A 15,615-nucleotide genomic window follows, 5' to 3' on the forward strand; every position below is an offset into this window, starting at 1 on the left:
TTCTCTACTAAGAAATTTTCATACTGAGCATGTTCATAGTAGGCTAACAACATCATTCCCTTATTGTGTGGTAATCTCTGTGTTTAATGGGATCAATTAAATAAAGCTCTCTAAAATCTCTCCAGTGACCAGCAGTCATTAAAATTCATGTAGCTCTGATTTTAAACATATCCTTACCAAAAACATCCTGGTAGTACTGGCCTCTGAACTTAAAGCAGGGTTGGAACTTGCAAGAAGATGGATTTGAGTCAGAAGCTGAACGTGCTTGAAGAATAAAATCAGACAAATGTTTTTTTTCAGTGTATCAGAAATCCAGGAAACTGGAAAGCATAAGTATAAAGGCACAAGAAGTATCTCCCGAGCACCCCCAAAAAATCACATTCTGACTTCAAAAAAATCTTTTAAGCAATAGAAAACTGAGGGGATACTTCCACTGCAAGGAAGTTTATTACACAGATTTTGAACACATCATCTGTTTAAGTCTTAGGGCAGTGTCCTGGTTTTGGCTGGGATAGAGTTAATTTTCTTTCTAGTAGCCAGTATAGTGTTATGTCTTGTATTCAGTATAAGAATGTTGGTAACACACTGATGTTTTCAGTTGTTGCTAAGTAGTGTTTAGTCTAAAGTCAAGGATTTTTCATCTTCTCCTGCCCAGCCAGCAAGAAGGCTGGAGGGGCACAAGAAGTTGGGAGGGGACACAGCCAGGACAGCTGACCGAAACCAAAAGGGGTATTCCATACCATGTGACATCATGCCCAGTATATAAACTGGGGGGGAGTTGGCCTGGGGGGGATTGCTGCTCAGGAACTAACTGGGCATCGGTCAGCGAGTGGTGAGCAATTGCATTGTGCATCACTTGTTTTTTATATTCCAATCCTTTTATTAGCATTGTCATTTTATTATTGTTATTATTATCATGATTAGTTTCTTCCTTTTTGTTCCATTAAACTGTTCTTATCTCAACCCACAAATTTTACCTTTTTCCTCCTGATTCTCTCCCCCATCCCACTGGGTGGTAGGTGGGGGTGAGGGAGCAGCTGTGTGGTGCTTAGCTGCTGGCTGGGGTTAAACCATGACAAGCAGTTTCCTAGCTTTTGTGCCAAAGTCTCATACCATAAGGATCAATATGGAAAGGGTGTTTTTTCTAATTAAATACTTAAGTATTTCTTCAGAAACAATGACTTCAGCTATCAGAAGTCCCCATATGCACACAAACACCATACATCTTGCTTTGCAGCTGAAAAATTAAAAAGGTCATTTACTCTACGTCTAATGCAAGATCCATTTCTTTAGCTTGTGTTTGAGAAGTCTGTGTCCTTCCCTTGCTGCCACATACCAAGACATGACACTGTATGAGGCATGCAGAATAATGAATGACTATGTATCAAGTTCACACAAAAACAGCACACTTTGTCCTCATGAGATCAAGCTAACAGTAAGTTTCAAGTTTTGAGAAGTCCTCTTGAACTTTGTATGGACATGGAAAAAAATTCTTTAAGTACAGCTTCTCATCTATGCTGCTGACAGCTTTTAAAATGTTCAAACTGAATTTCTACAGTTTTGCTTGGTGGGAGGAGGAAAAAAAGAACCCAAACTACATCAAGAGTAATATTCTCAGAAAGTAGTAAAGAAGTTGCTGAAAACAGAGGATTTTGACAGATTACAGTCAGAATTCAAACAAGGCCAAGGCAGCTCTCTCACATGAGAACAATATGGATGCCAAGAAATAAGCTCTACTTTGCACACTCAATTCAAATTGTCTTTCAGTGTGGAATCAGGTATGTAAGTATCACGTATTAAAGCTCCAGCTTCATATGTAGCTTTTTCAATTAATTTCTTTAAGGAAGCATGCTGAAGTGCTTGCTGTACCATTGGCTTTCCCCAGCCCCCGCAGTATACAGCAAATACTCATTAGGTCAGACCAGATAACATTTTATTACCTGCTGCATTTGCTGCTGGAGCCTCTTTCTTTGCATACTGTCCAGAACAAGGCTCTGGAGAGGCTTCTCATTTTGAGGTTTTGATTTTTCTATCTCTTGTGGTGGCTTGATAGAGGACTTTTTCATTCTCAACTGTTCAAGTTGTTCCTTCACTGTCCGGTGTTGTTCATTCAGTAAATTGGCCAGAGGCTCTTCAAATCTGTTTGAGATCAGGCAGACCAAAACATAATAACCATATGATTTAATAACTATTCACATTTATTTAGAATATTTTACTCTGTATTTGGGTGCACAGCTTAAGAACTATAAACCCTGTACTACTCAACACTTTGACAGTATACTTCAACTTGAAAAAGTTATTTACACAGTTGGCTTATGTATAAATCTTTTCATCTACCACAGCACTGCTGTAGTTCTGGGATGCAATGCTTCAACTGTTTATTCCAAGGACAGTTAACAGTCTTGTCCACCATTCCCAATCATATCTCATGCGAGTTCCACTCAAGTGCTCAGATACTCTCAACAGCAGTCAGGATCTGGGATAATCTAGAATACATTAGAACCAATCTTATTTAACTTACATCATCAGGCAAGGTCTGAACTCAAGGTATTATGGGAAGCATTTTACCATGAGGGTCTCCAGAAAGACCCCACACCAACTCAAATGCTGTTACTTAAAAAACCAAATTAAGTATTACCTAGCTTTATGCAGAGTACTCTACTAGACATCTGCTGATACAATAGTAGGAGCTACTCCTGTAGCAGAAAAGAGGATGTACTTATTACTGTCCTTGCAAAAACAGCTTCAAATATCTCCTGCTTTACGACAGATTTTGTTTATTTTAGCTACACCAGTTAATATTCTGATTTCTGCTAGTTATTAGCTTCACTTCTGCAATAGGCCTGAAGTCAGTTATAGGTAAAGTTGTTCCACAATGCTTCTAATGCAAGGTATCACAAAACCAACAATAAACGTAGCAAATCGGTATTTTGCCACAAAACAACTTTAAGAATCCTGTATGCAGATAAAACTGGGGAAGAAACAATTGGGAGAACTGCCATGGAAGAAAAATGAATACAACTAGCCATTATCAAAGACAAATGCATACAAATAATAGGAGAGAGGATAAAGTTTCCCTGCTTTTAGTCTGTAGCTGGTTTAAGAATTGCTGTGCTCCCCTCTGGCACTGCTCATCCCAGAGAGAGTATCAAAAAAACTCCAGCCTTCATTTTAGCTCCTTTCCCAAACAGATACAGCTTGATCTTGAGCTGATCTGCCCCATAAACAAGGAGACACCATTTGTACCACAGTTCACCTTCAGCCAATTTCTGTAATCAGTTAAATAGAGTGGTATTATTACCTAGAAAGAAATGCTTTAGACCCTTTCCTCTTCAAGGCATTGTTTCAAGTACAACCCATACCAAAAATCATCAAAAGCCAATTTCGAAACTAGTCATTTCAGACCTAGGCCCCAGCTATCTTATGCAGTCTTTTTCCTTAGAAAAGGCCACCGTTACATCTAAGCTATTTACTTAAAAGGTGACACACTTGGTCAAACCAGCTCCTCAAACATTTCTGGTCATCAAAAAAAATGTGAGGGCAGTAAATGAACTTTACTCCTTCTGCTTAACAATAAAAAAAATTTAAAAAATTTTAAAAAGACAAGAAAACTATTATTTTTCTGAAATTATTTCAGAACACTACACCCACCACCACAGTGTAAAGCACCAAGAATTAAGAGAGCTAGAGTGGCTACCACTTTGAGGTTGGGACCTTCTTTGCACAGGTCCTACATAGCTTTGATCACATATGCAGCAACATCCCAGTATCCACAGTTTCTCTACCCGTTGCTATGAAGTATCATCGCCAGTCATGCAATATCCTGCTCCACTAACTACTGTTAGTTTAACAGCTGAAGTAAGTGACTTAGCAAGTAGTGAAGCAATTTTTTCAGAAGATTTTAGTCTAATAAAGGGGGGACATGTGGACGGACTTGAGAAATAAACACAATTTAAATACACAGGAACAGTACATATAGCATGGAGATTAAGGCAGCAGGAACAGAATCCTCCACTAGAGATACTGGCTTGTTGGAACAGATCACCATTCTGAAAGACCTCTGCTGTTTTCAGCTATGATACAGAACAGCCAGCACCAATCTTTTAGTGCAGGCATTCTTGCTGTCTCTTTCTGAACAGTTACATTTTCACTGTTGTCGTCATCTTCTTCAGATGCATCACAATCAGTAAAGTCAAAGGTGACAGACAGAAAAAAAGAGGGTCAAGTTAAGTGTTCAATCTCATAAATAAAAATGGCTCTGAGCTTTCAAAACAGTGGCCTGTGCTGAAAAGGCATTATCTCTTTGGTGGGTGGCATGGTACAGCTGCAGGTAACCATAGGCTTTTTATCACAACAGAGTTACTATTTTTTTAATTTTATGACCATAACCAAATGATCCTACCTAAGTGCCTGTGGTGTATTAAAATTTGGCCGTGACTCTGTAACATTGTCGTCATCTTCTGGACCTTCATCTTCCATGTTTGAGAAACCCATCTCATCCTGAAACTGACAGCAAACATGTAGCAACAGTCAGGAATAGAAAGCTCAAATAGTATATTTACCACTACCTGTCTTTACCTAATAAAGATCATGATGATCCTCTTAGCATAGACATTGATCTCTGCAGGGACTTAAGGAACTTCCTATATATGTTCCTTCCCAAGGCTAAAAATTACACTTTTATGGTAGGGCCCTTTGCACATAGCCAGCACTAAGCATCTTACAGAGACCACCCCTTTACAGCTTTAGAGATTTCATGTCAGATCTGAGAAAGATCTATTCTTCAGTGCTATACCAAATTTATCACTTACTGTCTCAAACAGCTCCTCCATCAGTTCATTCACTTCCTTTTCTGCAAGTAAAATGAAAAAGCCGTATGAAGATTCCTTTTCCAAGAAACACTTAGCAATCCTGTCATAATATCAAGTCATTTAAGGAATCTCTCTTGCAAAGTGAAACCCTTCTCTTGCAAAGAGAGGACCAAAAAGAAAAGGCCCCTGATATTATATTCCTTTTTAATGCTGGGCCCCGAAAAACTTCAGCTGAGACTGTTCTGATTCAAAAATGTCATATAAAAACTAATTTTCAGAATTAAATTTAAAGTTATGTTAACCTGTAATAAAGCCTAAAACAAGATGAAAAGTGGTATGTTCTATAGTAGTTCTATAAAACTAACACGAAGATTGTAAGGACTTGGAGAAAATTTAATTACACTCAAGTCATAAGGCAAGCATTCAATTCTGAATTGGCTGAAGCTTTATGAAAGACTGTACTATCACGGAAGTATTATTCTTCATTCTTTCTATGGAATAAAGTTGCATCTGATAGCACAGCAGCTCTGGCTAGATCCTTTCATGTATTCACAGAATGCCAGCTTTGCATGGAAAAGCTGTTCAAGTCAGTATGCAGATTTTTTTTAATTAGCCTACACTGCAAAATCTTTGCAACAGAACGCTCACTTTTCAAAATTAATTACTAATCCTAGCAAGAAAGGAGGCGAGATTCCCAAAGGACTTACTGGTAATTCTCACAGCACGATCATTTCTGAAGTCTTCTGTATCTGGTTCATCCAGATCTTCCAGGAAGTTGTACTCAGGGTCATCATCATCATCTGCTTCATCTAATAAGAAGCATGTTTTGAAATGTGATTACCCTGCCCCAAGACCAATCAATTGCTAGGAGCAGAAGCACCTGATTTACTGCCTGACCTGGCACAAAGAGGGCTAGGATTACTGCTTGAAATTAACTGTATGTTCCTTTTTATGGAAGCAGTATCAAGCCCATCCTCTCTTCAAACTGAGCTACTAGCATCCTCATTTGTAGCCATTCCCATTTAGAAAAGCTGGATTTATTCTCTGTGACCTGAGTTGCAGCTAATTTAGAAACAGTGAAGTAGTATTATTTCAATGTGTTTTATATTCAATTTGCACAACTGTATGCAACCACTAAATTCAGGACAAAATGAAGTCAAGCCCCAAAGCTTGTTCTTTTTTCTTCTCGAAGAACAAAATAGTTGTTTCTACCAAAACAAGTCATGTCCCTACCAAGGAGCATGACACACTCAGATTCAGGTGTAGCAACGCTGCCAGCTTCATGACACAGCATGATGGATTAAGGGCTGAAACACATAACTTTCATTTATGGTTGCCAGTTACTGCATGTGCTGGCTAGTAAATATTTACAAGTGAGACAGACACCTAAAGTTTAAAAACCCTCACAAATGTCCACGGAGAAGATGAGGAAAGCTGATGGCATGCAAAACACATGCATATTACTAAACGAGATAATGGCTGCAGCCAAGAACACCACATATAAATAGAAAGAAAAAACTCCAGGCTTTCAATCTAACCCCCCAGTTCCGGTGAACACAACAACAAAACATCCATCATATACCTTCATTCTCCACATCATCATTCATGAGTCCTCCAAGCCACCTTTTCCATTCTTCATCATCTGCAGTATTGGGATCATACATATCAGGTGTGATATCTGGGGCTCGGAGCTCAGCCTCCAGCTGACCAAGAGGAACATCCTTCAGGGGTCTCTTAGATCGGGTTCGGAAGGCAATGAGGCTGTCTTCCAGAGACTGAAATGTGAAGGAAAGGCACAATGGAGTTACGACAACTCTGCTTTTCTCAGTTTCTCCAGCAGCAGGGTTTTCAGCCCAGCCAAAAAAGTCCAATACCAAAATATTAGATTCCTGCCACAAAGAATCATTTATTTCGGTAGTCCAAGAAAGCTAAACTTTCATTACTCTCACTATTAAACAGCTATTGTTTATAAATACATTACTGTTCATTTATCTCATGCCAAACTCTTATCTGCTACCGAGGAAGAAATCTCCACTTGCAATATTTGATTCTTTCATGTACGTTTTACTCTGTTTGCCCTCTTCACTATCTGAAATTGATCTTGAGCAGCAGCACAGGACTGTCTCCTCAGGACTCCTCACCCTTGCACAGCAACACAGATCAGTAGTATTTTTCCTCATTATTAATATAAAACAGTGGTTCTCTTTACAACCAAGCTTCCTCAGGTGTTAACAGTATACTTGCCTGCAAAACACAACTAAGCTGACAGGATATCTTTCAAAAGGAAAACTATTTTAATTAGTCATGTAAATGCCACAGAAGTACATTTAACAGTCAAAACAACGGCAGTGAGAGACTTCTGAGCATAAACAGAAAGTGCAGTTATGATACAAGAAACTAAAAGTATACATTACTAACAACATTTTACTAACAGCTACCTCTATTCTCTCACAAAGCTAGGGTCTTACAAACTATGGAGAGTCAACTTATTATTTAAAGTTATAAAAAGAGAGCAGAATGAAGTAAAAGTAATAGCAGAGAACACCAGAAAGCTACCTCCTTTCTAACAAATTCTACCCAAACTAAAACCACGCTATTTATAGCATCCCCCAAAACACTACCTGGTAAGAATCCATGCATACTGGGCTTGAAGCCAATTCTTCATCCACTGCATGCAGCTTCTCCATGAAAGTGCTGTCTTTGTTTTGCTTTGGTTTAGGAGGTGGTGGAGGTCCCATGGGAACTACTTCAGCACTAATATGTCTAACAACAGGCGTAGTAACCTTCTCCATCTAATTAAAAAGGCCTTTGTGTTAAAAGGTTTTATTTAGAACATAAATTTCCAAGGACAGAGTAAGTCTCTTTTTCTGCTTGACCAGAGTCTAGCACAATAGAAATGAGAGAAATCCTTCACAGAAGGAAATGGATTCTTCATATTAGACTCACTTTGACGTTCAGAAAGTGCAAATAAATTTACTATTCAAAAGACTTGCAGGAAAGGAGACCATTTGGAAGATTTGGGTATCAGTCTCAATATTACTAGAGTTGATAAACCTGAATGCTAGTAATTGTGGCACACTCCCAACCCTCCCAAAAACAAATGCATGGTGAGTAGAACGTGGAAATATCAATACATTATTGCTCCTTCACTGATTCCAGTGTCAGTGGTCAGTTTTCACAGTCACTTTCTCATTCTTGTCTGCTGATACTCGGCTCTTATCACACTGCACATACTCCTTCCGCTGATTTGACAGTGCATAGAGTCACCACAAATACCTTTATGCTTTTATCAAAATCAATTTCTCCTCCTAAGCCAAGCACAGAAAGCAATTCTCCTGCACTCCTCTCAAAAATAATGAGAAAAATAATTGTTATCTGAAGAGCCGATGGTTTCCATTGCCAGTGCTTTTTTAGGTACTTGTGTTTATTTTAGACTAAGCTCTTTCTGCAAGGGTTGCACTTCACTGCTTATGCAAGAACCATTGCAGTGGGACCCTAAAGCCACATAACACCTGTAATGTTGCCACAACTTTAAGCAATAATATGTATTCTTGCTTTTGCATTAATAATTTAGGAATAATGACTGAAAGTTGTTTCTAAAGAAAGCAAAAACTGTCTTGCAAATTTACCTCACAGAGCGTCCCTCCCTCTTCATCAGATGATCTCCTTGTCCTAGATCGTTTTGCTCCCCGAGGAGAAGAAGTAGTGCTCTCTACATCACTTTCCAGCAAGCTCTATAGCGCAAAAGACGCAGAATGGAATCAATCAATCATGCCACAATCAAACACTGCTTCAACTAATATTCCAAAGACTCTTTTTTAGCCAAATGAATAATATACCATTGAAGAAAGATTACTAGAAGGCCCAGGATGACTTACCAGTTTTCATGTGTTAAAATAAAGAGAGCATTCTACTGCCTCAAACATGCAGACAACTCCATGCTGAACAGAACAAATCTTCGTACAAGTTGCGTTTACCTCTTCTGCAGTCTCATCCTCATCCTCATCATCAGGCTGGTATTCTTCATCAGATGAATCATCTTCCTCAAGAGGAATGTCCACGAACTGAGGAGGCTGCAACAGAACAGAAGAAAGGTGACAACTTTTTACAGGTGAGATAAAGAGTTACACTCTAATGGTGCACTACCGGATCAAAGATTTCTAACTGAGGAAATATCCTGAAGCTCAGAAAGGAAGGAGACTACTGAAAAAGGCTGATGAAAACAAAGAAATTACTAAAGTAAGACTGGTAAACCAAAGTGCTTTGAAAATGTGCAAGAACAGGCACAAATGATTTAACATTTATATGATGGAAACACCGCTTGAGCAGACACCATCTCAATGACATGTTTCTAGTACTGGAATGGCCATTCACTCCTGCTACACTGCTGAATCCTGCCTACACCTAGATAACAAATCTTTTGGAGCCCGCATAGCTCAGGAAAAAAAAAAAAAAAAAAAGATCCAGGCTGTATTTCCAGGCAGTCCTACAGTGTATAAAACAGTCCCAGGGAGGAACACCTTGCAGCAACAGGCCTAGGCAGTGGCATTCACTATCAGGAATTTCATCCAGGTAGAGGCTGCTGCAGTACCAACATGGGAAGCTGGACCACCCAGCAGAAAAGACATCCTTATGGCATGTCATCACCTCATCATGTTCTGTCTTCCCCTGAAGGCAGCTCTTTTGGGCCCTCTGTGCACCTGCTGCTATGTTAACTGCCTTGTCCTGCCTTGCATACCCTGTTTGCAATGCTCCTGGTCACCAATACTCCCAATGTGCTAGACATGAGTCTGCTCCACCCCTCCAAAAGATTCCTTGCTCAGCAGGGTGCCTTTAGTATGATCTCCAATTTCCCAGCAGTAGTTCACTTACCTTCACCTCATTCGCCTTCTTAATTGGAGAAATATTCCATGTTGGAATCACCTAAAGATAGCAGAAACAATTTAACTGTCTCTGAAAAGCATGATGTTGCACAGCTTAGACAATCTATTAAATCAAATGAGTACTTGATCTTGAGGCCTTGTTCTCCAAAGTAGCCAAGTAACAACAGACTTCAAACAAAGGCTTTCTAAACTTTCCATGTGATCCCTACAGGCAATAACTTCAGTATAATAGATACTGTCAATTCACTCCATTTTCTAACTCTGACCTGGTTCTATTCTGCTCATCTAAAATGAATTCTTTTTTACATTGTTTTAACTTATTTTTTCATTTTAAGAATGAATCACTTAAAAGCACATTTTACACTTCTTTAGAAGACCCACACTCAAAACCATTCAGGTAGGGGGAGGATACAATAGTAAAAGCAGATGACATACATACCACTCCTTTCTCCACAACTTCCTTCAGTTTGGAACGAGTCATTTTGGGCTCCTGAGAGTTTAAAACAAGACAACAGCAGCCTATTCAGCTATTTTCCTTAACCGCAAACTTTTCCCTAGCAACTCTTTACTACAAGACTTTTCTCTTTTTTTAAATTCATTACCTTTTAGACATGATCAGAGCGACATCAAAAATAGCCCCTCATAATTCTGTTTCATAATTTACACTCATACACAGACACTACTCACTTCATCCAGGTGGCAAATCTGGTAATGAAACATAAATTATGGTACTATCTATTCTACCTATTCTCTCCATATCACACCATGGACCAAGAAGATAGACTGGTGAAGGTATCGTGCATTTGGAAGAACTGAAAAACCAAACCGAAAAAGCTTTTTACTTACAAACAGAGGTATATCTTCTGTCTCACTGATGGCTGCTTTCATCATAGCAACAACATGCTCATTTGTGATCACTTCCTACAGGAAGACACAAAAAAGTACCCCTTACATTCTGTTTGTTAAAAAGAAACAGACTTAAAGTTAAAATAAACTAGTTGGAAACATGATAGGGAAATATTCAGTGTATAATATACTTTGTAATTATGTTATAATAAAAAAGATTGTTCAGTCACCGGACAAGAAAATATAAAGTAAGCAGTTATAAAAACATTTGCACTACATTCTCTGTGAATGCTTCACAGAATAAATTTCCAGCAGAAGAAAACAGTCGAAACAAAAGCCCACACCAGTTTCCCTTCCCTTGTGTCACGTAATCAGTAAAATGTGATGATCCCAGCCACATGAGAAATGCTGCTATGAAGCTACAATAGAAAACTTAAATCCTTAAGCACTCACAGGCTTCCAAAAAAAGCATCTAATTATCTAGAGAAAGTATGTAATAATCTACTCTTTGAAACATTGTGCTAGATCATTTCAGAAAACATTGTATATATTTAAAAGAAATAGGGGAAGCCAGAAGAGACCCAGTATCCGTGACTACATTTTCTGGATGCCACCATAAGGTTCCAAGGAAGGTAGGTGACCGTGAGATATTTACAGTCCTTCCAAAGTGCCACGTGACAGAGAAAGGCATTAATTCATGGCACTTGCACAAAAACAGCTGGCGAATCTTCCCAAAAGAATCATGGCAGTCTCCAGTTTGTTTGCCACAGGGATGGCAAAAAGGAAAAATATCTGAGATCACCCGGGGGGTGGGAAGCACAATTTTTGGTCCTGTGGGAAAATACATATATTGCTCTCCAGACCCTGCTCATGGGATAAAATGAAATCTACACCTAATATAGGTGTAGAATTAGTGTCACTACACAGCTGTGACAGCACAGATAGTCTTTTTGCAGTTCCTTTCTAACTGGAAGTTGTGTGATGGACTAAAAGGTTGGTTGGGGTCATTAACTAAGAGCAATACATTTCTGTCAGCACCACTAGAATTCCATCAGGACTTCATCATGAAACAGTTCACTCAAAACAAGAAACAGTGAGTTCACAGTCTACATCTCCTCACCTGGAACCAGAAGTATGCGTTTTACTTCAATTACTCCTGCTACTGCTATTACAGTACAGTAAAACAGACCCATTTGCTATTGTAAATAAATGGTCGTCAGGGATCGATACCTACTAACAAAGCCAGGTCCAGGTAACTTATACATATGCCATATGATTCTCTCTCTATAGCTTTTTATACGAGAGATTAGGAGATGTGTGCCTACCCAGTCTTCCTTGTTCATGAAATCAAGGGCTACCATTAGTACTATACTAAAGTCTAGACTGCAGTTTCTTAAAACACTGGGCACTTCTCCATTCCCTGTCGTAGCCCCACCACACTCACATGCAGGATGTTTCGCACGTTGACAACTGTCAGGTTATGTTGTTTAGCTCCATCTTCTAAGGTGCGATCAAGAGTATCATCTAGCTTGATGTCACAAGACAAAGATCCCTCCTCTTCCTGACTTTTCCCTTCTCTTTTCCGTTTGGTTGCCTTCCTCCTCCTCTTCCTTCTCTCAATATCCTCTCCATCTTGCTCCTCTGAAAATTAACAAAAATGGAATCTAAAAATTCAGATACTTCACGTCCAGCACATTCTGACAGTATAAGTTTAAAAAAAAAAAAAAAAACCAGAATTCTGCAAATACTGAAGCGGCAGCAGCTTTCCAACAGCTGATAAGGAGATCACCCAAATGGAAATGGCCATAAGAACTAGAAAGTCTTCTGAATGATGGGTTCAAATTCTGCAGGACCCAAGTGAGTCACATTAGTCAAGCAAATAAAGGTTATGTATTTGCCATGTCTACTAGCTGCTTTTACAAAATGGTCTCAGCAGCCTTTTTATGCCTTTTCCAGAAGGAAGTGTTTTAAGTATGCCATCAAGATGAAAACAGTTGCAAAACTCCAGGCACCATACAGCAAGAGCAGATCAGTTTCCAGGACTTAAAGTGTTTCCCAAGTGGCACTTTTTTTCTGACTCAGGGAAATAAAAGAATCATAGCCTCCTCTGAAGGAAAGCAGTATTTTTAGTAAGTGAAAATTGCAGAGATCAGCTCCAGCAAGTTTCACTTGGATATCTGTAGTTTCTTTAGCCACTGATTTACAAAGCACAGGATGGAAACTTCAAAAAAACGTTGCACCTAAACAGCCCCTGCTGTGGTGTACACAGTTCCAGAATTCTGCATCTACTGTATCAAGTCACAGGTCTGCTCCTTGCACAAAGCTTACCCAATGGAATAAACAGTCCCAAATCCTCATTTTCCTCATCAGTCCACTGGGGCCACTCACCAGCTCTGGTGTTCTTCAGTGGCTTCATCACAGTAGGATTTCTAACAGCCAGCTGCAAAGAACTTCTCACTGGAGACTCCTGCATTGCAGATTGGTTTTCCATCAGATATGGATCTCTCTGCAAATTCACTTCCACCTCTGTACATAGCTTAGGTGTTTTCCCTGTAAACAGTATACACTAAATTGTAGTCAGATATGCCATATGGACACAGCTGAGCAAGGTTAAGAGGCTGCTGCAATTACAAAAGCTTATCGTGACCCATTCAAATCTGTTAAATCAACTGCACAAGTCTAACCTAGCCTGTAAAAGTAATCCAGATACACTGAACACTGCAGCAGCAGTCCCATCCCGCTGGAAACAAATCCAGGCAAAGAGATCCCCACCTCCAGCTATTTCAGTCTTGCTCCCTCCACTATCAGTTTTGCACAGCTATGCTCAAAACTGTTCCTGTCAAATGATCCAACGGCAAAAAACCCGATGATTTGTTTAAAACATGGTTGTACTCCTTGTTGTATAAATGCAACTGCAACAACAGAAATCAACAGCTAGGGGCAGGCACTCCTTCACCCAGGCAGGTTATTCACAGCTGGAACAGCACAGTTGACTGCAACCTTAGGATGCAGTTTCACAGCCTCCTTGGGCCAATTTAAAACCACACTACTGCTGGCAGGGGTGCCTACATACCCTTCCCGCTCTTATTCTGCGCAGTCCTAGAAAACAACTGTGAACTGACTCCTGTTCCACTCCCCTTTCTCCTGACACAAAATCAGCTTTCAGTCAAATCAGTGAGCTAATCAATCGCAGCAGCACAAGAACCAGAGACAACACTTTTCACAAGGAAACAAGGAAGCACTGTCCCTTTTTGCTGCAGCCTGTAGTTAGATGGGCTTACAACGATTACTAAAAAACAGCTGAAGCCTGGAGTTTCATGAACACCTTGAGCCAGTATGAAAACACACTGTCACCCAACAAAACCAGCTCCCCAACCCTGCAGCAGTTGCTGCTCTGGCACAGGTATTTGTGTAGCTGCACAGAAAATCAGATCAGGGAGTTGATCCAGATAAAGAGGAAAAAACAGCACCACCCCCATGCTTCCCACACACCCCCACTTTTTTTGCCAGGTCAATTCTGTAATCTCATTCAGCTCAGAGACAAAGATGTATGCCAGGAAAAGAGAAAAAGAATAGGATGGGCAATTTGGGGAAAGAGGGCACAACCACTTATTTCAGTAGACTTAAAGACAACCGGAAATACAAAATGAGCATCACTTTGTGAAGTCAAGTCTCCCTCACTAGCTCACACATCACACTTTCACTGAGTGAACCTCAGAGCAAGCAAAGTTCACCTGGGCTTTTTACACAAACTTCCAAAATACCTATGTTCCACAACAAATTTGTAACTTGATACTAACACAAGTTCTACTTGCATTGGCTCTTGTAAAGGATCACAGTAGAGCCCCATACAAGTGTCCCTATAGACTACTTCTTTGAATGCTTGAAAGAATTATCTTCTGAGAATGAAAGCAAATGCAGACAAAAAACTCTGAGAAGCAGTATTTTTTGAACCAGCAGCTTGCACTTTTGCTAGTCTCACAACTCATTAGCCAAACATTTGTTTTTAAAAAAAATAAACACAAGGTGACTGTTTCAAATCAAAGCCTGGATTTACAAAGGCTTGTCTAAAGACTAGGTGAAAGTAACATATCTTGCACGACATAAAACTTGCAAAATATGTCTACGAAAGTTACTGTTAGGACTGACGGCTGTTACAGTGCATAAAAGATTAAACACAGGGGCAAGACCAGGAAAATGCATGCAAGTTTGCAAAACTGGGTATTTTGGATTGGAAATTTGAAAAAAAGCAACTTCTAAAGCACTTTAGCGTTCAGAAGCACTAGAGGCAAGTGGCTTAAGTTCTCCATCAGTTTCCTAATGTTTTAAGGGAGGAAACCCCCCCAACTTTGAAAATGGGAAGCTTGCTAACTTGTAACACTTCAGAGAAAAAAACAAAAAAACAAACACCACAAAAACTAAGCAACCGAAGGAGAACCTTTATGCAAACAGGCCCATGAAGCGCTCCCTTAGCTGAGCCCGTCGATGAGCAGAGCTTACAGGGCCGAGGCCGGACCAGCAGCAGGCAGGAGCCAAGGCGGCAGCCGGCGTCCGGAGAACCACCGAACGCCCCGTAACACCCCCCGCGGCGGGCAGCACATGCATTTACCTTCCGCCACCGCTTCGGGACTCGCGAGGCCCTCGGGGAGCTGGGCGGCAGCACAGGCCTCCTTCGCGCCCGGCGCTTCCTGACCGGAGCCCTGGGCCGCCCTGGCCGGGGGCCTCTTCCCGCCCTTCAGCAAGCCCTCCCCGGGCCCCCTCCACACGCCCGGGCCGGAGTACGGCCCGCCGGCTCGGGCCGCCGGCGCGAGTTTGGCGGAAGACCCGCCATCGGCGGCGCCCGCCACGGAGGAGCCGCAGGCGCCGGGCAGCTCCGCGTCCTCCTCGGCGCCGCCGCGCTCCCGCGGGCTCTGCGGCCCCGCCACCGCCGCTCTCCTCTTCTTGCAGGGCAGCATCTTCAGCGAGAGCGACATCCCGGCGCGCACCTGGAATACAGGAAAGCGGCTGGCCGCGGGGCACCGCCGCCCGGGCTCGGGCTCCGCCGCCCCGTCCCGCTCGCCCCGCAGGAAGCGGAA

At 41.0% G+C, this 15,615-nt stretch overlaps 1 protein-coding gene across 6 annotated transcripts in view; it reads right to left on the minus strand.

Moving 5' to 3' along the window:
- LOC128145424 (GON-4-like protein) overlaps positions 1-15,615 on the minus strand; it is a 31,364-nt gene that overhangs the window by 15,314 nt on the left and 435 nt on the right. For 4 of the 6 annotated variants that reach the window (XR_008236470.1, XM_052795451.1, XM_052795453.1 and 1 more), the window contains 15 exons: positions 15,150-15,525; positions 12,869-13,090; positions 11,985-12,181; positions 10,541-10,615; positions 10,134-10,184; positions 9,684-9,734; positions 8,789-8,884; positions 8,441-8,545; positions 7,433-7,603; positions 6,394-6,586; positions 5,519-5,620; positions 4,812-4,852; positions 4,403-4,506; positions 1,941-2,139; positions 178-264 (listed from right to left, as the gene is read on the minus strand). Coding sequence is in view for 5 of the 6 variants with exons in the window: in XM_052795454.1 (XP_052651414.1) it covers positions 178-264; positions 1,941-2,139; positions 4,403-4,506; positions 4,812-4,852; positions 5,519-5,620; positions 6,394-6,586; positions 7,433-7,603; positions 8,441-8,545; positions 8,789-8,884; positions 9,684-9,734; positions 10,134-10,184; positions 10,541-10,615; positions 11,985-12,181; positions 12,869-13,090; positions 15,150-15,525 (2,070 nt within the window). In the remaining variant the exon portion in view is untranslated. Of the gene's footprint in view, positions 1-177; positions 265-1,940; positions 2,140-4,402; positions 4,507-4,811; positions 4,853-5,518; positions 5,621-6,393; positions 6,587-7,432; positions 7,604-8,440; positions 8,546-8,788; positions 8,885-9,683; positions 9,735-10,133; positions 10,185-10,540; positions 10,616-11,984; positions 12,182-12,868; positions 13,091-15,149; position 15,615 lie in introns of those variants that run through there. The other 2 variants (XM_052795450.1, XM_052795452.1) reach the window with 2 other exon arrangements.

The sequence above is a fragment of the Harpia harpyja genome, chromosome 9 (assembly GCF_026419915.1).
Source record: "Harpia harpyja isolate bHarHar1 chromosome 9, bHarHar1 primary haplotype, whole genome shotgun sequence".
Classification (NCBI taxonomy): domain Eukaryota; kingdom Metazoa; phylum Chordata; class Aves; order Accipitriformes; family Accipitridae; genus Harpia; species Harpia harpyja.